General features: G+C 40.6%; 2 protein-coding genes and 1 long non-coding RNA gene across 5 annotated transcripts in view; 1 reads left to right on the top strand and 2 right to left on the bottom strand.

Moving 5' to 3' along the window:
- Positions 1-5,707, bottom strand: part of TRPA1 (transient receptor potential cation channel subfamily A member 1) — a 32,145-nt gene extending 26,438 nt beyond the window's left edge. The window contains exons 1-3 of one of the 2 annotated variants that reach the window (XM_081013312.1): positions 5,455-5,707; positions 3,570-3,732; positions 171-346 (exon numbers count right to left, since the gene is read on the bottom strand). In XM_081013312.1, coding sequence (XP_080869438.1) covers positions 171-346; positions 3,570-3,732; positions 5,455-5,571 — 456 coding nt within the window. In that variant the 5' untranslated portion in view covers positions 5,572-5,707. The remainder of the gene's footprint in view (positions 1-170; positions 347-3,569; positions 3,733-5,454) is intronic. The other variant, XM_081013311.1, reaches the window with a different exon arrangement.
- A 171-nt stretch (positions 5,708-5,878) lies between these two features.
- KCNB2 (potassium voltage-gated channel subfamily B member 2) overlaps positions 5,879-23,112 on the top strand; it is a 239,305-nt gene continuing 222,071 nt past the window's right edge. The window contains exons 1-2 of the mRNA XM_081013330.1: positions 5,879-6,166; positions 10,181-10,272. Coding sequence (XP_080869456.1) covers positions 10,223-10,272 — 50 coding nt within the window. The 5' untranslated portion in view covers positions 5,879-6,166; positions 10,181-10,222. The remainder of the gene's footprint in view (positions 6,167-10,180; positions 10,273-23,112) is intronic.
- On the bottom strand, positions 14,439-18,599 carry LOC308481406. 2 transcript variants are annotated; one of them, XR_013988643.1, is made up of 3 exons: positions 17,495-18,599; positions 15,451-15,580; positions 14,439-14,537 (listed from the first exon to the last, which is right to left on the bottom strand). It is a non-coding gene; the product is annotated as an uncharacterized lncRNA (long non-coding RNA). The 2 variants fall into 2 exon arrangements; XR_013988644.1 differs by lacking the exon at positions 14,439-14,537 and having other exon boundaries at positions 14,785-15,580.

The raw sequence follows: 23,112 nt of genomic DNA, 5'->3' as shown, positions 1-23,112 counted from the left end.
TCAAAATATTTTCAGAGCCGGGCACTCTCCCCTAGTCACTCTAGAAAACTGCATGAGCTGATGGAGGAAGCCATTCATACATATTTAATAAAACAAAACCATTTCACATAGAGACCGCTTTACTATTCTCTTTTCATTGGCAAGCGTATGAACTTGGAATTAAACTTTACCTTAACTAATTCATTGTGAAGGCACTGCACAGCCAAGTGAAGTGGAGTCATCATACTGGAATTAAGAATGTTTGGGTTAGCTCCTTTGCTGAGAAGTAATTTAACACTTCCAATCTGGGATTTTTTCGTGGCCCAATGCAGTGGTGTGTTTCCAGAGCAGTCAGTCACATTTAGCACTAGGCCAAAGGGTAAGAAAACAGAACGAAAGCTATATCACACTTGTATGACGCACACAATGACTGATATTAATAATCATAATGTTTTAACAAAAATAGTAACTGTAGATGCAGATGTTAGATTAATTAGCAAGTGCCAACCTTTATTCAGCAGATTTTGTCCCGTATCATTTGCATACTTTAAATTTAAATAATAAAATCTAAATGAAAGTGTGTGATACACTCTTAAAAGAGCAGTTAATGCCTTTTCTACTTATCTGTACTTGTAAATGCATTCTAATTGTCTGCTTTTTTGAGGCCAGCCTGTTATTGATCTGCTGCTTCCAGGGTATGACACAAAGATGTGCTTTCTACAATAGGATATAGCCATCTGAAAATAAATCCAGTAACTAGAGAAGTATAATTCCAAATGCAAAATTGACACACAGGTGCTTTTACATGGGCTATGTTCCTATCCAAGTCATTTCCTAAATGTTTTTCCTCTCAAAACAGACACAGTACCTAAAAGCCTAGACACCTAAGAGTTATGGTGGTACAAGCTGTACTATGTCACCAGAGAAGGGGAGAAAACAGGAGGAAGGAGAATTGGGAAGATGGTGCTGGTGCAATTACCAAGTCACATGACACTGAAATGTGCTGAATAGTTGCGGTCATGTAGGCTGTGTTCGACTGCATGGTAAAGTGATCATGCATCACAGACCCAGTTTTTCAATGGGCATGGGTATTTTACAGAACTACCAGAACGTTTTTAGGTGTAGATCAGTAATAGCAATATAATATACCTGCAGACTCTTAAATTTAAAAATCACTAAGATTACCTGGTTGATCAGAAAGTAAGAAAAGTCTTGCTGGATCAGACCAAAGGTCACTGTAGTCCAGCATCCTGTTTTCACAGTGGTCAAACACTGTGGGAAGTTCACAAATAGGACACTCACCTGTTTTGTGTTCCCCATCAACAGGTATTTGGAGGCATACTATCTTTGGAAGCAGAACAGCTGGTAGACAGTGACAGCTTTACCCAACATGAATTTATATAAACTCCTTTTAAAGCTGTCCCAATTTGGTGGCCATCACTATCTTGTGGTGGTGAAATTCATAGTTTAACTATGTGCTGTGTGAAGACACACTTCCTTTTACCTGTCCTGAGTCTTCCAACATTCAACTTCATTGGATTCTCCTGCATTCCGGTACAGTGAGAGAGGAAGAAAACTTTCTCTCTACCCACTTTAACTACACCATACATATCCACAGTTAAGTCACACTCAAGAGTAGACCTACAGAAACAAATGAACAAGTAAATGAAGCCCACTGATTTCAGTGGGTCTGCTCTGAGTATGGCTAGTTGGATGCCAGTCTCTGTTTGCTATTTGATGGCCAGAAAATTACTAGGCACTTCCAACTTCCCCAGAGAAGTTCCAGAAATGGCACAAACAAAATTTAGTATTATATGGAGGACTTGATACATATGTCATTTTTGTTACCACTATTTACAGCATAAAAGTATCTCAACAGAAGTGAAACAGAATGGTCTGGGGATCTAAAGAGCTACTTTAGATATGGCCAAGAAGTTGAGCATGTCTATCTCTACTTTTCAGTTTTTTTCTCTGAACTGCAGAAAACATTTAACTGCTTTTAAAAGGCCCCTCAGTTTTAAAAGCGGTTAATCATGTGCTATAGGGAGCTGCTCCTCAAGAAACACATAAGTTTGGACATGCAGATCTCGGGCAGCATCCAATTAAATAGTTATACTAGTGCAACAACTTTTAGCTGTGCAATTTAACTTTTCTGCCTCTCCTCTCCAGTGTAAACCACAGTGCCTCCTAAATTTGTTCTGGTGCTTCCCTCAACCCTCCAGAACAGATTTAGGGGGCACAAGGCATGCATGTTGTTCTTTGCGCGTGCACACAAACACACACAGCAACCTGAAACTACAGACCATGGAGGTGCACATTCAAAATTCTATGTGAGCCCTTGTGATGTCACTGTAAATGAGGAGCTCAATCTGCTAGCAAAGTGGTAAAGTAATGAGTTCTCAGTCTGTGGAAACAGACTCAGGTCTGCATGTGCAAGCATTGCTGCAGCTGCCCTGAAGGTAGAATGCCCTGAACAGAAGACTGTTATGGCAGCTTTGGATGAGGACTATTGTTCCACAGTGGAAGAAGGCTGCTTTGCACTCATGAAACCAGACAAAGACACAGAAATTTGTCCACAGATGACTAACCCTGAGAATGGAATTGCACACAAATATTACTTGGGTGCTCACCACTACAACTGCTTTTTGAAGTGGGCAACATTCCAATAAGCTATAAGCGCATCTCCTTTGCATCACATGCTCCTTTCACCAGTCACCAGAAGACCTACCATTGTCACCTGAGGGCCACATGGGTACATAAGCAGAGAGAAATGTCCTCTGCGAGGCTGATGCCTCAAGGCAACGCAGCAAGAGACAGTGAAAACATTTAGTAGACCTACATATGGTAGTGTGGGGATTTGTTGTGAAGAGGCACACACAAAGGTAATGTGGTCTCATTAGTTAATGAAGTAGCTGCTATACTGTGTGGTTATCAAGTTATGTGGATTGTGGAATCTACAAATTTCAGGCTGCGGGTGTTCTGCTCTGATATGTTGCCCCCTAATCTCTGCATTCAGAACTGTTTCAAAAGCACCTGTGTGTCAAGCCAGTGTGGTGTAGTGGTTAAGAGCGGTAGTCTCGTAATCTGGCGAACCGGGTTCGCGTCTCCACTCCTCCACATGCAGTTGCTGGGTGACCTTGGGCCAGTCACACTTCTTTGAAGTCTCTCAGCCTCACTCACCTCACAGAGTGTTTGTTGTGGGGGAGGAAGGGAAAGGAGATTGTTAGCCGCTTTGAGACTCCTTAAAGGGAGTGAAAGGCGGGATATCAAATCCAAACTCTTCTTCTTCTTCTTTCCCCATTGTTGATTTGTTAGCAAGGGTTCTAGCCTTTTCTCATCATCTATATAATTTATTTTGCATCAGTCAGATTCCATTATGCATTAATCCTTCTACAGCTGATCATCTGCACTTGTGCTCAAACTATTAATAAAGTCAAAACATGATACTATGGAATGAATAGGAGTTTAGTTGACTGACTAGATACACATCCCAACATGCTGAGACTAGAACACAAGACTTCTCCCATGAAATTTTCTATGTGCTGATCAATAGATACATGCTTTAAAGTAATAATAATGATTTTTGTCACCTTCAGTTGAAGAACCATCTATAATCATTTGCATTAGCTCAAGTTGACCTCCTGCTGCAGCATGATGCAATGGAGTGGCATTTAGCTCATCCAGTTTCTTAAGACCATCCCGATTCTTCTTAATGAAACTTCGTAGTCTGCAGGTACTTCCATCTGAGATCACCTAATTTTGGATTATTATTTTTTAAAAATGCAATAATATTTATTTTCAAAGAGAATGTAGTACTGAAATGCCACATTCTATAGACATACTGGCTTGGCATACTGGTTGGCTGTTTGTTTTTGGGATACCTTGGCACCTGCATGCTAATTGCTTTTAATCTAGTAGAGCCAGAAGCTAAAAGTTAACAAAATTGGATTACATTTGTATGAATCATCTTTTAATCTAATAAAGGAGAGTGCAGAAGAGGGTGGCCAAGATGATAAAAAGTGTAGAAACCAAGACTTATGAGCAACGGTTGAGGGAGTTGGATATGTTTTGCCTAATATATCTAAAGGGCTGTCACATGGAAGATGCAGAAAGCTTGTTTTCTGCTGCTCCAGAGGGGAAGACCCAAACAATGAATTCAAATTACAAGAAAGGAGATTCTGACTAAACATTAGGAAGAACTTTCTGACAGCAAGAACTGTTGTACAGTAGAACCGACTACCTTGGAGGATGTTGGGCTCTTCTTCACTGGAAGTTTTAAAACAGAGGTTGGATGGTCATCTGTCAGGGATTTTTTAGCTGTGATTCCTTCATTGCAGGGGGTGGACTAGATGACCCCTTCCAACTCTACAAGTCTGTGATTCTATCCCACTTATCTTTGTTCAACTTTTCCTCCAGGCTCACAGGACAGCAAATGCAGGGTTCTAGTTTTGGCTCATTTGATTGAGCTGTATTAGCTCTGAAAATATCATAGTGTGGTGCTTACCCACTCTACAACATAATTTTTAAAACAAGAGATCACATCAAAGAATATGGCTATTTTCTCTCCAGCACTGCTACTTGCATTCATTACATGGAAATAGTACATTATGGCATATGAACCAGAGTGTGGATATGATGAATATATTGGGGGGGGGGGTCTGTTGCGTGCTTTGTTTTTTGTTTTTTCCCACATGCAGAGAGGTCCTAAGACCTATATTAACCTTTGGATCAAGGCCAACGAAAAGATTAAAACTTTTTACAGTATCAGCATATCTGATGCTTGTGAGTCATAGGAAATTACCAGATTAATTTGAGTTAGTTGTGATATTGCTGTTAAAGGCAACACAAAACAGAGTAGCAACAAGTAACCCTTAAAACGTGTGCTTTTTAAACTACATAAACTGAACTCAAAACATCCTACAAATTCATTCCATTCTCATCCATTCTTCTCCATTCTACATAAATAGGTTTGTTTTTTTAGAAGAACCATAGAATGGTAAAAGGTAACCTAGTCCAACATTCTGTCCCAAAAGAGGTTTTAGAGAAGTTTTAGATCCCAGAAACAAGTACAGTCCTAATACATGCATCATTTTTAAGAGCTGAGTTTTCAGCATCCTGGACTTCTTGGCCAGGGTACTGAAACTGCCTTTGGACCATCACTTTGTGCACTTAACATGTTTACCAGGAAGAGATTCAACAGGTACAGAGTCTGCCAGTATGGAGGTGAGCCAAAAGGAAAACTTTGGCCTGTTGAATTTTCGACGGATCTTCCTCCATGGTTAATCCTGGCAGGAAAAGAGGCTCACAAACCAAGGACCCAGACACTCCAGAACAGGATTTCCCCAGAAGCACAGATCTGAAGACACTCCATACCTGCTCCCGGTAGCCCCGCGATTGCTTCAGGCTGCAATCTTATACCCCCCCTTAACCTGGACTTTAAGTCCCGCCGAACTCGCGCGGCGCCAGGCGCTTTACCTTAAACACATCCTGCGAGGCGACCGAGGCGGCGTCCGCTTCGCACACGACCCCTTCGTAGCAGGTGTCCTGCTTGCTCTGCCCGGACTGGAACAGCTTCAGGAAGGCGCGCTTCATGGTCTCGCTGCCAGTCCGTCTCCCGCGGCGACCTGTGGGAGACACCAGAAGGAGCCATGTGTGCAGGGGAAAGCCCAGCCCGAGAGAGAAGGAGGAGGAGGGACGGGCGAGGTGCGCCCACCCACAAAAGAGGAGGCGCGAATGGGGCGTCGTCAGGCGGAGCCGGCTGCACGAGGAAGAGGCGTGAGGAAAGGCCGCGAGCGAGCGGCGGGCTCGTGGGAGAGATTCCCGCCTCCAGAGTTGAGGGAGAGCGGCCAGAGCAGGGGCGGCGGCGGCCTGAGGGGTCTCGCCGTAGGAACAGCGCGGCACCAGTGCGCTCGCCTCGCGAGGCTGAAGCGGCCTCCGCTAGAACAAGGCTCGACCGCTGAGGGAGGAAATTGGCGCCTCAGCCGAGGAGTGGGGCCCCTCTGGGCTGTCCGCCGTGGGGAGCGCAGTGGGGTCGATGCGGTGACGTCCCCACTCAGACAGACGTTTTGGTCCGCTGCTTCCCCTCAGGAACGAGCAAGACCATTTAGGCCGGTACCCAGACGTTTGCGGGTTGGACTCCCCAAGGGCACGCTAGCAAGGCCAAAAGAACCTAAACACCGGCAGCCTAGTATGTTTCCCATTTATTATATAAAGCACTGAATAGCTGTTAACAACCTATTTACTTTTTAAGTGCCAATTTTATATGTCCTGAAGAAGATACAGCCTAAGGCTGAGCGGTTAACAAACCCCTCACGGGGACCAAAACAACCCAGAATGTAAACTGTAAAAGCCACATAATTATAAATAACGCAAGCAGCTATTTAAAAAGTAAACTTTTTATTTTTTTAAAAATAAAACTAGCAAGGGAATTATTTGGTACGGCACTCTAGAAACACCAGAATAATATTATCATTGTAATTAAGCAACAAAAGTATAATGTTAATCTACAGCTTTTGTAAAAAGAAATTTTTAAAAAAGAAAACCTCCTAATGCTTGCCCATTTTATGAGGGTAGGTTGAAGGAAATAACAGGGTATGGTTTTCCTAGCAAAGAGAAGACTTGAGGGCAGTGGAATAGTAAAGAATGAGCTGGGTTGCAATAGCTACAACTAAGTAATAGGGCTCGACATGAAATGGGGTAGGTCTTTTCCCCACCCACCCCCTCCCTTGGCTGGATGCCACGTGATCGTAGGAGCAGCAGTGAGAAAGTTGTGTGAGAGGTGCTGGAGTCAAGAGGCAGAGAAAAGTCTGCTCAGTTCTGTGCTTTGGGGCTTTCCTGGAAACATAACAGAAGGATATATATATATATATATATATATATTATACACTGCTTGATTTTTTTAAAATAAACCCTCAAATATCTTGTTAATGCTCTCAGCTCCTCCATCCTACACTCAGGTTCTATATATGTGTAAATTAAACCTCACATCCTAAAGACACAAAAGTCTGTACTGTGTTGACCATCATTCCAAGGAAGTCAAACTCTGGAAAATGCTTGGAAACCCTGGAGTCCCTTCCCACTCAGAGATTGGGCTGTCACATAACATTATGTAGAATTTATTATTGAAGCTGGGAAAACAAATCTCTTCTGTCCAGCAGCAGCAGACACTGTAAATACGTCACCACGAACACAGAACTATGGTTCCTTCAGAATTCTGCCCTCAATGACTTTATTATGTCCAGGGCTTTTTTCCCCAGCTGGAACTGAGTTCCAGCAGCTCTCAGGTAGGTGCCATTGCCATTATAAGAGAACAAGGGAGGTGTTCGTGGTGAGTTCCAGCACCCTTTTTTTTCTATATCCACATATGTGCTTATATTTTTATTTCCACTGCAGGGGCTTATGGCACGTTCAAGAGCGTGCTATTTATCTGGGAAACAGTGCTAAAGAGCAGGGGTCAGCAACCTTTTTCAGCTGTGGGCCAGTCCACCGTCCCTCAGACCATGTGGTGGGCCGGACTATTGTTTTTTGGGGGGGGGAATGAACAAATTCCTGTGCCCCACAAATAACCCAGAGATGCATTTTAAATAAAAGCACACATTCTGCTCATGTAAAAACACCAGGCAGGCCCCACATATAACCCAGAGATGCATTTTAAATAAAAGGACACATTCTACTCATGTAAAAACATGCTGATTCCCGGACCGTCTGTGGGCCGGATTGAGAAGGCAATTGGGCCACATCCGGCCCACGGGCCTTAGGTTGCCTACCCCTGCTAAAGAGGAACCATTTCTTCTCTACTCCCAATCAAAAACAGGCACGTACACCACACAAACATTTTTTAAACCCAAACTTCTCCTACAACTATGTTTTGACCTTTAAAGGTTATGCAAGACTTTGCTGCTGCTTCAGTCTTCTTCCCGTGTAAAGGTGACTACATATACAGTATAAATTTGCAGAGTGCACCCAGCCAATAGTCAGTGGTAACAGCTCTGACCAACTCTGCCTCACTGAGTAATGATGTGCTAAATGCACTGAAGAAGGCATAAGGAATGTCCATGGTTTTGATTACAGGGGGCTAAAGCCATCCAGTCCCTGTCCCAGTTTGTGGAAGTTTCACAGACATAATCTTATAAGTAATGTTCAAGTTACATGTTAAGCAGAGCTCTCTGATCCTTCTGGCATTTTTCGGCCTGGGGAAAGCAGGGAAATGTTATTTTTGGGTTAAAATCACCCTCTATAAGGTGCCTTTTTACCCACAAGAGGAGAGGAGATAGAGACCTCCATGGGTGAAAAAGAAGCTGAAAAAATGGCTAGAGAGGAAGGGGTTAAGCCGTCTTTCTTCATGCACTCTTCTTCCATGCTGCCCTGAGGTATTTGGCTTCCAAAATAAAAAACACAGAAGAAAAATTACTGAACTCTGTACAGCCCTTGAGACCTTCAGCATGCAAAGCATGTGCTCTATCACCAAGCATTGGTCTCTTCCCAGGTGGCCTGAGATGCCCTGAGAAAAGGAGACATTTGTATATATCTTCCTATAAATAGGGATGTATTTCTACATTACTCAGCTGGAATGTGGTACAAAGACACCCTGATTACGAGAAAGCTCTAAAAAGATATTTTCACTTCATTAACTCCACAGTTCGGTCCATGAAATTTATCACCTAACAGAAAAGAACATCCCAAGACAGAACAAACAAAATTAAATATAGGACAACTACATGAAACTATGGTGGGAGATAATCTGGGTCTACAAGGTTTGGTGTCATCACTATGCTGCCAACACTCAGCTCTATTTTACTAGTAGCATAATATATGCCAGCATGTTTCCCAATATATTGATGCACGCCACCCCATTCTCCGAGCGGTGTAAGATTCCAGGGTCCAGGTGGTTACCCAAGGTTCGTGTTTTATTTGGAAATGAGGCACAGCGGAGACTCTGGTGTCTTTAAGATATATGGTTTATTTACACATATATACAACCTGAGCCTGTGGTGGAGGGACTCGCAGCGCTACCCTCCAAGGGGTTCTTGCTTTCCCATGGCCTCGGTCTTAGATTTCAGCAGAAATTAGCCATGCCACTCTCTGTTGCTCTGTTCCAGCTTGCTGCATTTCATAGACCGCCACCTTTTCCTCCCAAGCTCACATCCTAGCCAACCACAATCCTAAAAGAAACTACTCTTCTTCAAACTCTGGCCTTTGGCCTTCAAAATAACTCACAGCTGGAGAGCTGTCTGTCACAGAGCCCCAGCTTTCTTAACGTTACAATAATGGTTCATGACCTTGCCATTGTTAACAACTCATACTTAGCGGCCATCATCAGGCTGGCCTGGCTACTCTGGCCATTAAATTCCTGCTGGATTCAGGGGGCTTGAACCTAACACCTATTAGGAACTAGGGGAATCTGGCACCTCCAACTCACAAGGATGTCTTGAAAGATTTCCAGTGCTCAAAACTAAGCTCCATTGAGTTCAAAGTAGCTTACTTCCAGATGTCTGTAGGATTGCAGCCTCAGTGAAATGTTATAAGATTTATAATTTAAACAGATTTTTATGTTTATTGTTACCTATCCTATCCCAAGGCTTTAAATTAGAACGGACAATTAAAAATAATCATGTACATTCTACAAACAAATTTGTTTTGCATTGAACAGACTGTATGCTGTTGAAATAGCTGCACAGGACTACTACTGTTACAGATCTTCGTTACAACCTTTTATGCATTGCTAATATTTTAGTTCAACTGATCTAACGAGAAGCCAAGTTCCCCAAAGAATAAACAATACAGCAGGATTTTATGGTATTGGTTCGTTTTTTGAGGCTGATTGCATTTTCATCTTTTTAAAGCAGTGTGAGTTTGGAAGCATAAAATAATATTAAGGGGAAATTCTGAGAATGTGGGAAAAAAGATAGTGAAGAATTAGTTCCTAAGGGGAATGAAATAGAATTGTAATATTACTGACCATAGTTTCCTGTTTCCCCATAATGATTCACATAAGTAATCAATTCAAATAAGCAGGCAAAAAGTAGGCAGTATTGTTTTCCCCAGAGTGGACTGAAAACACTTTTATAAACATTCTTGCCAATATGAGCTTGCTAATGGTAAAACAATGGACCCATTAAGATATGCAAGATTCACTAAAGGTAACCACAGAGCAAACCTTCAATGAAAATATGATTGTTTAATAAATGAACTGTATTCACAGTAAGAACACAATCCTGCTAAACATAAGAAGCTGACAGATCCTATGCATGTCGACTTAGAAGTAAGCTTCACTGAGTTCCATGGGACACCTTGGTGAGTAAAAGGATGCAGCTATAATCAAGATATGCTTACTTATGCTAAAGCAATGGCAGATAGGCAATTAATTTCAGAATGTATTACGTAATGGGAATAATAAGTGTGGAAGTTTGCATACAGTAATGCTTAGATACTTGAATGTTGCCATTTATTTTTACTGTATTCTGTGACAAAATAGATTTTCACACGAAGGTCCTCTTTCTGCCTGAGTTGGGGATGATGGGCAGAGATAATACTGCACTTGCAGCCCATCATGTCAGCTGGCCTCTCTGCTTCCAGCCAATCAGGCGAGAACTGAGCAGTAGGGACATAGGGGCACCAAGGTGAATGTGGTCCACCTGAAAGATTGCAAGGGGTGCCTACTCCCAAGGATACAGCCAGTTCCTTCCCAGCCTGCCCATCCCTATGCATCTCTTTTTGCTGTAGCTTGTAACATTGAAGTAATCTCAGGATTGCTGTGAACCCAGTGTTAGCTGCTGGTTGATAGGGCTAGGAAGGAAATTTACATATGGCTGGAACTAGCAGAATCAGTTTCAAAATCCTATGATATTTGTATTGTTGATTCCCTGGGAGGGGTGGTTTATTGTTGCTGTTTACCACAGCTTTCTTGTGTCACAATTATCAAAGGGAACTAAGGCATTCAGCAGGATTAATAAATACAAGGTAGCTGGGGATGGGACATTGGGGCACAGGCGTGGGATATCCCATTGCAGGGGTGATGGCAGCAGTGTGCCCTAGATTCTCTTTGTGTGAAAGCCACTCAAATGGCATTAAAGCCATTGATGGCCATCACTGATAGCCCATAACCCAAATTCAACTCCGCAGCCTGGGCTGAGTTAAGCAATGTGGCAATGTCAAGCATAGAACCTCAGCCTTATGCCATGCTATTTGCCTTTGTGAAGCTGTATCCAATGATGTGGCTAGTATACTTCCAGCTTGGGTGTCCAGTATCTCTGCTCACTCACAACACCCACTGTGCTCTATGAGGCATGATAATTTTCTGAAGGAGATTCCTCAAAGGCATTAAGCCTCCCTCCCTTCCTCCTTATATTCCATTGGCCAAATTGGGATTCTTCTCCAGAAATATGATAGAACCTTCTCACACAGTCACCTTTCCCCACAGTCAGTTTTTGCATTGTTTTGGTCTAGGTACAGGGCATTGCTTTAATCAGCAGATTAAAATGCACCTTAAAAAAACAACTGGTTTAATAAGATAGGAATATTTTAATCTCCTCTATGTAACCTAAGGGGACGCGGGTGGCACTGTGGGTTAAACCACAGAGCCTAGGACTTGCCGATCAGAAGGTCAGCGTTTGAATCCCTGCGACGAGGTGAGCTCCCGTTGCTCGGTCCCTGCTCCTGCCAACCTAGCAGTTCGAAAGCACGTCAAAGTGCAAGTAGATAAATAGGTAGTACTGCTCCGGCGGGAAGGTAAACGGCATTTCCGTGCACTACTCTGGTTCGCCAGAAGCGGCTCAGTCATGCTGGCCACATGACCCGGAAGCTGTACGCCGGCTCTCTCAACCAATAAAGTGAGATGAGCGCCGCAACCCCAGGGTCGGTCACAACTGGACCTAATGGTCAGGGGTCCCTTTACCTTTACCTATGTAACCTAAGAACTTTATAAGTAGAAAATACTACTTTTCCTTCAGTCTGGCCAATGCTAAAATGAAGTCACTAACTGTATTAACAGAAAACTGTAATACAAAAATAGCAAGCTAAATTAGAATATAAATGTTGTAGAATATTCTTTCTTTAGTTTGAGAAGGTAGATTAGCGTTACTTTCACAATTAAAACCCCTTAATTGGTTAAACCTAATATTAACTGAACTCCAATACTGCGTTAACAAGCAATATAGTTCCTAACCCCAAAGGATTACAGTCTCTATAACATGACCAGAAGAATGGGAATAGAAAGTGTTAAAAGTTTGGTCAGAGATGGGATGAAGGGGTGGAGAGGGATATGATGGGAAAAACAAATGAATAGAAGGAAGTTAATTACCAAAGAGCACTGAGTGAATTGGTGATCCAAAAGTCTCTTTGCAAAATAAAGGTGTATTTACAGAGTGTATTTACAAAGGTGTATTTACAGAGGTGTAAATGAAAAGGGGTTTTGGCTTAATATGTAGAGGTAGCAAGGCCTTTCCTTGGCACAAAAAGCATCGTGGAACAAGGCGCAAAGAGCAGAATGCAAGAAGTGAACTAAGTGGCTTGATATTATGGGCACACGTGGAGTGATAACAAAAAGGGAGATGATAGAAAATGAGGACAGAGACACAAGCAACAGCAAAATCGTAGCAAAGAAATCTGAATTCATTGAAATATTTTCAGAGCTTGATGATGTGATCATAATGGGATGTGGACCGTGTCTTCTAAAGAAAAGAACAGCATCAAATGCTATGAGATTTCTTCATTTGTTGATGTTGAAGAAAGATATTTTTAAAAATACAAAATACAATGCATGATCATCTTATTGGATTAGCAAAAGCAATATTTTAGTTACCTTTCAAAGAAGTTTTCAGGGGTAGAGGTCTCAGTTCTGCACAAATAACTCCCAAGACACAGCTATCTGACTCTTCATCTGCTGTTTCTTACGTATAATTCAGTAGGGGAGTGCTGCTCGAAGCTGTGTTATGCTTGATGTTGATGCGAAAGTTATTTATGTAAGAGATGTCTGGCCAATGAACAATGTGGGAGGAGCGTGCATTTTCAGAATGTCCTCCAGGACCTTATTTTGTTTCAATATTCCATTTTCAAGATTGGCAGCGTTATATCCAGAGAGTTTCTAATGCTTCAACTTGGTTAGGTGGTCACAGGAGGGCATGTGTTGACCTTCTCAGTGAACTAATTGCTTTTAATGGATAGTCTAAACAGCAGTGTACAGGAATACAGTCTGCATAGTTAGAATCACTGTCCTGATAAGTGAATTTCTAAAACTCATGAAAAGGAATGTGATCAGTATCTAATGCATTATGGCATAGTGGAAAGGTTGCACATACTTCCCCCCCTCCCCCCGAAAGTAAATTGTCCCTGTTTGCTTTTTTTGCATTGAAATGGGGGGGAGAGAATGTTTCCTTCATTAAGTTCATTCTCTAATGCACTTTAAGTTTATATCCAGCAAAAGTATCAATGTGTGTGTCCTTTCAGCATTTTGTTGACATGTTGGCTTTATAAGAACATTTTGCGTGACAGAAAATCTCTTTAAAGAACAGCTGTTGTGGCTACTTGATTAGTCACTTCCCAAACTACACAACTGACTGTTTCTTACTTAGTAAATGATTCCTCTGGTTCTTTAAAGAATCACCTATGTGGTTTGAAGAAACTAAAATACTTTCTTTATATATGTTTACAAACAGATTCAAAACACAAATGGGAAATCTGGAGTACTTTTAAAAATCAGTTGATTTTGCCCCTCTTATTCTATTCCCCCCCCCCCAAAAAATACAGCAGATTTCCCATTTGTGTTTTAAGTTTCTTTGTGAATATATACAAAGTATTTTAGTATCTTTAAACCCCGCGAGTGATAACTTTGCTCTTGGCAAAATCTTTATTTATGCAATAATACTTACACACAGTTCTTTTCTTCTAGACAAAAAGGTGCTGGCACTCACCATGAAGTTGTTATATTAAGTGCCACATTTTTAACCAGTGCTTTTCTTCTAGAAAAAAAGGTGATGGTATGCATACCCTTGAGTACCCCTATGGGGGGGGGGAGCGAGCGCTGCTTACATAGAAGACATTCTCATTGTTTGTGGCCAAAGTTGGTCTGGTAAATATGGATAATCTGAAATTCCTGCCTAAAATATTATTATACCTGTCTTGATTATCCTGAACAGGCCTATTACTTTGGCATATTCTGATTAACCTTGATGCGTGACAAAGGCTTAATGGAAGGTCTAGCTGACTAGCTTATCACTGTATGCTTCTTACAGATAAGTTCTCATAACCCAGTAGCTAAGTAAGCCTTCAAGTTGCTTGTGTTAAGTAGAATGTGAGAGATTAAAGAATGTACATCTGTATTTTGTGTGGGTCCCTAACAAGCATTATATGGATATAAAATATTTTATCAAATTACTTGCAAGTTCTTTATGAAAACTTAGCTTATTTTATAAAATGATTATTTATTTATTTATTTATTTATTTATTTATACAATAGTGCTAAATGTAACATGCAAGAACACATTTCAGAAGTTTTCTAAATGTTCTTAAGGAACTAGTATTTCTTTAAAAAGTCTTTCCCGAATGATCTCGCTGAGCTTCTCCTAAAGGAGAAAAGAAGAAACCAAATATATGTAAGGGTAGTATCAGAAGCCTTCTGGATTTTTCTTTCAACTGGATCTAATATTTATACTCATATAGGTAAGCAATAATCCCTAATTTTTTAAAGATGTAAATCTTAATATAAGAATGATGTGTCAGGTTAGGCAAAATAGTCACAAAGTGTCAGCAGCTGCAATGACCTGGCTAAAACTAATAGAGGGTGACCTAGATGCTGTTACTTTTTTATAATATAAGACTTGTTAGTCACTTACTATCCAAAGGTCTCCAAACAATTTACCTTTAAAATCATAAACATAATTACATTGTACCATAACCCCCCCCCCCCTGAAACCCCTACAGAACTTTAAACAGAATGCACAGAAAGGACAGGAAAAAAGAAAGAAATTATATATCAATCAACACAGCTCACATACTAAACTATTTGCTATTAAGAGACAAGCAAAATTGTCCATGATGTATCAAGACAAAATTGGAAAATGCTATTGCAAATATATAAAGCAACATAAAGACATGGCATATGTTTTTAGAGCCTTCATACCAAGTGTCAATATGGACAGATAGAAATCTTTGACTTTTATATATAGCTGTAAAAGGTTTTTGGAAAGTCAGTGTTGTAGAAACTGACCACAAGTGCCCAGTATCTGTTACCAATAAAGAATTAGCAGGCACCTTTTCTGGGATCCAGAGACTCTTTCCCAATTTCAGCTGTATGACTTAACTATTGACTTCTGTCCAGAAAAAAAATCTAGTTATAGAGGATCAGTTATTCAGAGCATGTGACAGAAAAGATGAAAAACAATAAAGAAAACATGTCCGTTTTCAGGGACGGCTGTATGTAATTCAGAGGTATCAGAGGTCCCACCACAGGCTGAGCAGGTCACTGTTTCTGCATACCTGCTCCATATTTTCATTTAAGGCAGAATGAACTGTAATCGAAGAGGTATTGTTCAGAAGCCATAGGTGGAGAGTGCCCGATGATTGCAAAAGGAAATGCTTCAGAGAAAACATGAGGGGCATCTGGGCACTGAAAAATATAAAACAGAAACCAGAGAGGTATTACACTGTACGTATATGAATCTGCATATGTAGTTGTTGTTTTTACCTGCCTATGTAGTGAGCGGGTTGATAAATGCGATAGATACTAAAAATGTTGGACTAGGCAACAAAAGAGCCTTTTTAGAGATTTTATGTAAATATTAATGCTGTTCAGTTTGTTCTTTGTGTTCTAATTGTCTCAATCTCTACATTAGCTGATATTGTAGTTTGTTGCACTGACTGAGCTATAAATGCTTAGTACTTCTTTCTTGACACCTTTCTAAAAATAGGATAATCAAGCATGATCATTTCATATGAATATTGGATTTTCTTCATGGTAATTTGTGTCTCCTGTCTTCAGCACACACAAATATATTTGTGCGCTTTATCATTAGCAGCTGCAATGTGGGTGTGGCTATATCTTAAAGAGTTCTATCCCATCTTCCATTGTTGCCAGTTCCAGGTCAGGTTAGAAGCATAAAATATAATTGCTTCTGAGTTTGTGGGTTCCAGACTTCTAATCCTTGAATCTAGCAACTGTTGAAATTTAATCAAGGGTTGGTGTGTTAAACTGGGTGCCAGACCTCTCAAATCATTGGATCCAGCAAGTGTTAAGGGGCAAAGGTAGGTGCATAACTCAGAATAACTGACAATGGTCGTACACCAAAAGAAATAAATGCTTTCATTTGTGGAACAATTTCTTCATTTGATATAGTGTAGAGTTCACATTATTGTCCAAGAACAATCCTTTTAAGTAAAATGGGCACTCAGAACTTCAGTGTTTTAAAATCAGATGCACCTCATGTATCACACAGGTCAGGAAAGCTCTCTTTCATTTAAAACTGAGGCTCGCAGTTGCATAGCTACAAAATGAATGTAATAAATATTCTAGCAGCACAGTTTGCCTTGGAATGGGCAGAGTAGTGTCTGCATTTCCATTATAAATCCATTATAAAGGGAGCAATTTTTCATACTGAAATCTGTCCATAAATATAGCTGTGACTGCAATCGAGTATGTACCTGATACAAAATTCAAACGTTTGCTTGATGGAACTTGAAGACAAAGAACTATTTAGACAGATACAACATTACTTCAACTTACTAAGCCATAGAATTAGAGTGATTGCTGTTTAATGTTTTTGTAATATTTCAATTTTATTTTTATTGTGTATATATATATATATATTTTTTTTTTCATTTAATAATATACATTCACACCATTATTATCCACTTTACCTCCCTGCCTCTTTAGAGCCTATCGACTTCCAGTCGTAATATTTGAATTTTTAGCAAGTTAATAGGACTTCCCTTGTTCCTTTTTCTCTACGTTCACAGGAAGTTGGGTTCATACATAACACTAAGCCACATTATGGCTTGGAGTGAATGAGTACGCATGCTGGTGCTTAGTGAGAAATTTGTGACTGCCTTTCTCCTCTCCCCCCTTTGTGATTGCCAGGTGCTAAGCCATTGTTTGGCTTAGCGCTATGCCCAAACCTGGGCTTGTGGTTTATGTCATTTCAAACAAACTATGGGCTGCAAATAAGGTTTGTTCTTGACTTAATGTTCATGGTTTAATCGGAAGACACAAACTATAAAATATACATATGAAGATCTAACCAGCCAAACTATAAGGAGAATTATGGGACCCAGGGAGAAAAATGGGCACATGGAGTGAGGTTGCAGTTGATGATATAAAGAAAGCAGGCAAAACAGTACAAAGGATCTAACTTTGTATGGCTTCAGATTTATTATATATTTATACCCTGCCTTTGTTCCTGACAGGACTCAGGGCGGCTTATGCATAAAAACAAGAACCACTAAAAATATAGAAAAATCCATCATTAAAATACAAAATAGAATTAAAGCTATGTATCACATCTGTTTAAAACATACCAATAATTACAATAAGGCACTAGCCCTTTAATTAAAAGCAGTCAGTTCATAGAAGCCTGTTGGAACAAGGTCTTCACTTGCTGATAGGACAGCAAGGAGGAACCCAATTAACTTCTCTCCTGTGTCCCCACCAAGTGTGCCTGTGAGGATGGTGGGACCAGTGCTTTTTTTCCTAGAAAAAGATGTGCTGGAACTGAGTTCCAGTGAGTTCTGGCTGAAAAAAAGCACTGGGTGGGACCAAGAGAAGGACCATCCTTGAAGATCCCAAAGCATGGGCAGGTTTGTATGAGGGAATTCGGTCTTTCAGATAGCTAGGACCTAAGCTCATCATCATGAAGCTGTATTGAATGAGGCCATTTAGCTCAGTTCCTAAATGAGAAACTAAATACAGAAAATTGAATATACACTATTATCTGTTGCTGTTAAAATGCCAACCATAAGCTCCATCAGATTTTCTATTTCTAGTGACTGGAAGCAGTTACATCTCTCAGGTGTAATTTCATTACATTGTTCATAAAAACACTATTAAGTAACACCCAATCAACCTTATGCATAGCAGTTATACAGAAGATTCCCCTGGTAGTTAGTGGGATTGCTGTGATGCTCAGTATGCTCAACAGTTTCTGTTAAAATCAATTCGCTATCTTAACTGCCACAGTATGGCATTCATTGGAGAAGTAGGATATACATATGTGAAAGGTATACAAACAGGAGGAGGTGTGGTAGTTGGTGGATATTAAAATGAGGGCAGGAGGGACAGGAGTGTTGGGTAGGAGATAAAGAGGATAGGAGAAGAGGTGCCTCTTCTACAGTGCATTTTGCCTGCTTCTGTTTAGCTCAACACAGCTTATAGAGTTTCAGGGAAGTGCCTGAAGGGAAAAGGCTGGGGCCTTCTGAGGCAGTGGATAGGGACCCACTACCACAGCTGGCCCTGGGCCTGTAGGTCCCCATTAACTTTTTTGTGGCTCAGCACAGGCTCAGGACTGTCATTGGAATTTCCCCACAATGCAGTGCTGTTGCATAATTCATGGGCACTGCATTGTGGATAAATCAAAGTAAGTGTGACTACACTGGCATGGGCCCAGCATGGTCGTCAGCACTGATACTGCATTCTGGTGAAATTCAAATGCCAGTGAGACCAGCCATGTGAGCTCACCACTGGACCATCTCCACCAGCTATACCCTTAAAGTGAGGGACCAACTACAGTTGAGGGATCCACTCCTGAAACCTGATGCCAGCCCTGTATATTTTGGAAATCGTAGGCCAGGAGTCACCAACCATTTTTGACCAGTGACCATGATTGGAATTTTGAGGAAGTGCTGTGGGTGCTAGTCACAAAACGCTGCTGTGGCATAACACAAAATGGTTGCTACATCTAAACAAATAAGACTACCACAAAATGGTGTGGGCATGCCCACCCCTATCAGCCACCCCATCAATGCAAAAAAGGCATCTACAGCAGCCATTGTCATGTTCTCTCACAGAGAGAAGCTCTTTGCACCAATCCTGTTCAGAATAGAAGGAAGGCTGGGTTTCGAAGTGTAAAAGGGATGTGCTCAGTGTAGAAGAGGCTAAGCCAGTACAAACAGGAACTCAGCAGGAAAAAGAAATAAGTCTCCCATGCATTGTGGATTTTTAAGAAGATTTATACTGAGGCTCCACATGAAGTACTGGTAGCTCCACATGAAGTACTGGTAGCTGCAGGCATTATGCTGGTGATACTACTGCATGCCATTTAAGCACAAGGATCAATATTGTCTTATTTGTTATTCTGGGATAGGTCAGTCAGTAGAGCATGAGATACTTATTCTCAGCATTGTGGGCTCAAGCCCCACATTGGACAAAAAGATTCCTTCATTGCAGAGGGTTGGGCCTAGATGACACTAGTGGTCCCTTCCAACTCTAAATTTCTATGATTCCTCTTCAGGGAAATAGCAAAAGAAAAGAAAGAAAATGATAAGTTACTCCAAATGAGGTCCTGGTCTGAAAGTGAACCGACAGATACTGTGAGCATGTTAAATATTCTTCATATGGGCTGTGAAAGTCTCACACAGCTGGCTGAATTTGTATGTAAAATAATTTAATAAAATGGCTCTTACTAAGTTTTTTCTAGATAACGAAGCACTGTTTTAAAAAATAATAATCCATAAACACAGTTCCTGAGACTTAGTTGTTTATTTTGTCTTTGTGGTGCATGGAATGCATACACAATTCATGATAAGACATATTTACCACCATTTTATATACCTAAGTAGAAAGTAAGTGTGTCGTTCTCCCACTAAAACAGAACTATATTTCTTAGTTTGAGGAGGCTAGCTTCCCATTCTGAAAAAGAACCATGCCCCATATTGGATTCTGTTTGCCTTTGTATGTTGGAGTTAGCACTCAGATGTGTACTTAACTGACAGATCTTGGCTGATTCCTATTCTGTGTACACATTACCTCTTGTATATAATGTTTTAAAAATCTCTGTTTAATTTACATGAAGATGAATATGTTTATACAAGCACCAGGTGGGGTGTACTAATGGACTGTGGTAAAGGGTAGGGGGAAATGCACTAAGTGTCATAGCATAGTTCATCTCGTTTGCAGAAATGGATAAGATGCTTATTTTAGGCATCTGTGTTAAAAGCATTAGCTGGGTGAGAGAAGAAAACCTAGGAAATGGAAACATTTTGAAAGGCTGCTTTCACATTTCCAGTGTCTGGCTTTTCAACTGGATCTTAAAATGTTGGCTGGGGGTGAAATCGACAGATTTGCCCATCCCTACTCACATCACTGCCTCTCCTTTCTCTCTTCATTTTATGGTAGAAAATTAATTTCTTAACAAGGAGTTGGCATGACTGCGCTTTTCACTGTAGACACCCAGAGGCATGCCTAGGGGCTCATGAAATCTCCCCCACCAGGTGCACAGGTCCAGGAGCACAAAAATTACCTATCAGATGATGGAATGTATGCGTGTGGCAATGCGCCGCACACACCTTGTTTGTAGAATCTGCTAATTTATTTTGTTATGAAGCTAAACTTGTCTACCTCTTGATAATAGAATCTGACTTTCATAATCCTATATCATCCCCCTAATTTCTTGTGCATGACTTTATATCAAGATGCGTATATGTGCATACATGTAAGTGTAAAAAAAAAATCAGCAAGAGGAGAATTGCATCTGTTCTTGAAACATGTTAAGAATAGTACATGGGACATGAGGGACCTCTGATGATCCTAGAAAGTACAATATGTGGGTTTGTTGAGGTTGCATTTCTGTACACATTTACCTGAATTCAAAACCCCATTGTACTCAAAGGGACTGATTTCTGAGTAGGCATGTACAGGACTGCACTGCATGTGATTTTAGAACAAATTCCACATGTTTGCCAGCTGACAAAGAATGCTCATTTCTTCTGGGCTGAAAAGTTCTGGGAATTGGGGAAGAGTTTGTCCTCCCTCCCTCCCTTCGTCATCTTCTTATTGACCTTCAATGTCCACAAAAAAACTAATGTAGGAATATGTGGCTGGCAGACTATGAAAACGTTGTGTGTTCTAATAAATCTTGCAGACTTTTTATTGTTATTGCAAGGCTGACTTCAAGCACTTACCTAGATGGGTAACTATCAAATCTATCTCAAGTTGTCCAGATCAAATAGCCAGAGATAAGGCAGCATTTCTCGCTTCTTGCTGTATAGCAATTTGGAAGAGAGAGGAAATCCACCAAAGTTTGAAGCAAAGTTCATGCTAATATACCACATTGTAACCCCTTGCCCTGCACTTTGCTCTTTTGGTTTGGCCATCAGGCAGCTTGCTGGGTAATGATATAATCTGAGTTCCGCTGCTCCCTTTCCCAATAAAGACAATCATTTCCTAATGTAGTTTTCAATTGCTTTGGGAGTCGGGGGAGTCAAGGGAGCCCTTCTAATTGTGGCTGAACAATCTGAACAGTGCCATTTTCAAACTTTTTCCTCTGAGGGCAGCAGGATGGAGATCAGTTCCTTTTAGCTTTTAACATTACAGTGTTCAGATTTTAAAGCTTTTACGCCAGTGTTGAAGCCTTTGCTTCACTTTTTTGGGAAAAAATCAAATGGGAACTGGCAGAGAATTGTGAAGTAGCAGATTTAGCAAGCAACCTTAATGAGCACTTAAAGTTTGGTTGTTACCACAAAAGACTGATAAACAATATCCATTGGGGGGTAGAATGAAGATAGTGAATAGAGAAAAAGTAGTTTCGAAATCCTAGAATGGAGCAAGGAAGATAACTGGCCTGGGATTCAGGATGGATCAGCAAAAGGAAGTACAGGCAGCAACCATTTTATGTGCATCTGATATGTGCACCTCCTAGAGCAAAATCCTCCTGGGAGGCTTAGTTTGGTCATAATCAAGTATACATTTCCAGATTTAATGCTAAACATTACTTTTGTTAAATGAGCCACCAAAGCTACCACACAGCCATGAAAATTTGTGTCTCAGGCTTTTTAGACATCTCTGCTCATGTACTATGTGAAATCAAAGGGGCACATTGGTTGCCAGACGTGAAATATATTAGCATTATTTTCATCTCTTCTACCCCACTATTTGGAGTTTGCAAGCTGCAGAGAAAGGGGTTGGGATCAGAGTACCATGTGGGCAGACAGGCTGTAAAAGGGACAGAGAGCATGGCATTTTGCTGTTTTGGAGCCAAGACTGCTGTGCCTATGGGAGAAGCAAGAGATTCTCTTGGAATGTGAATGCTCTGAATTTCCTCCTTCTAGACTCAGGTTGTATATATGTATAAATAAACCGTATATACTAAAGACACCACAGTCTCTGCTATGCCTCATTTCCAAGGGAAACACAGACCTGGACCCCTGGAATCTCACTTCGCTCTGAGATTGGGGTAGTGTGTAACAGTACAATATCAGAATGAGCTGAAAACAGGGTTGTGGTCATTAGTACTGTTTAAATGACCAATTAAGTCAGAGCATTGGCCTGTAAGCAATAAAATATATTTGTTGCCATTGAATTTCATGCAAAGATTTGGATTATTTTGATTATTTACATTTCTACTTCCTAAAACTGGCCAGGTTGGAATGGCAACTTCACATACAGCTGACTATGGGAGAAATTTGGATTCTGAGCCAAATCTAAATTGCATATTTTTATCAATTAAACATTCAAAATAATGAAGATGCTCAACTACTTTTTCTGCCTTTTGACAAATGCTCAAACAACAACTTAACATAGCAACCATTGGATGGCAGTGTTTCTGTAGTGTTTCTGTAGTATAGTTGAGAAAGTACACTGAAATAAGTTGTGGCAAATAACTGTCAATTATTTCTGAGATTTTGTGAGCCACAAACACTATAGCTGTGGTGTACTAGAACACATTTATTTATTTATTTATTTATTTATTTATTTATTTATTTGAGATATTTTTGCCTACTCTTTATTTAAAAAATCCCAGAGTAGGGTACTGTATCTCAGATGTAAGATGTATACAATGTAAAAACTTCTTCAACAAGTCACACGGATCCAGCAAGGCAGGCAAACCCATCTCCACCAATGACCAAGTTAACCTGGATAATAGAACATAGATTGTAGCAGCGTTCCAAGCTCAGGTGACATATTGTGTTGAAACCCTTGTAAATTTTTAAACT

Source organism: Podarcis pityusensis, assembly GCF_964106645.2.
Source record: "Podarcis pityusensis genome assembly, chromosome: 7".
NCBI classification, from domain to species: Eukaryota; Metazoa; Chordata; class Lepidosauria; order Squamata; family Lacertidae; genus Podarcis; species Podarcis pityusensis.
This window is presented reverse-complemented; position numbering and strand designations above follow the sequence as displayed.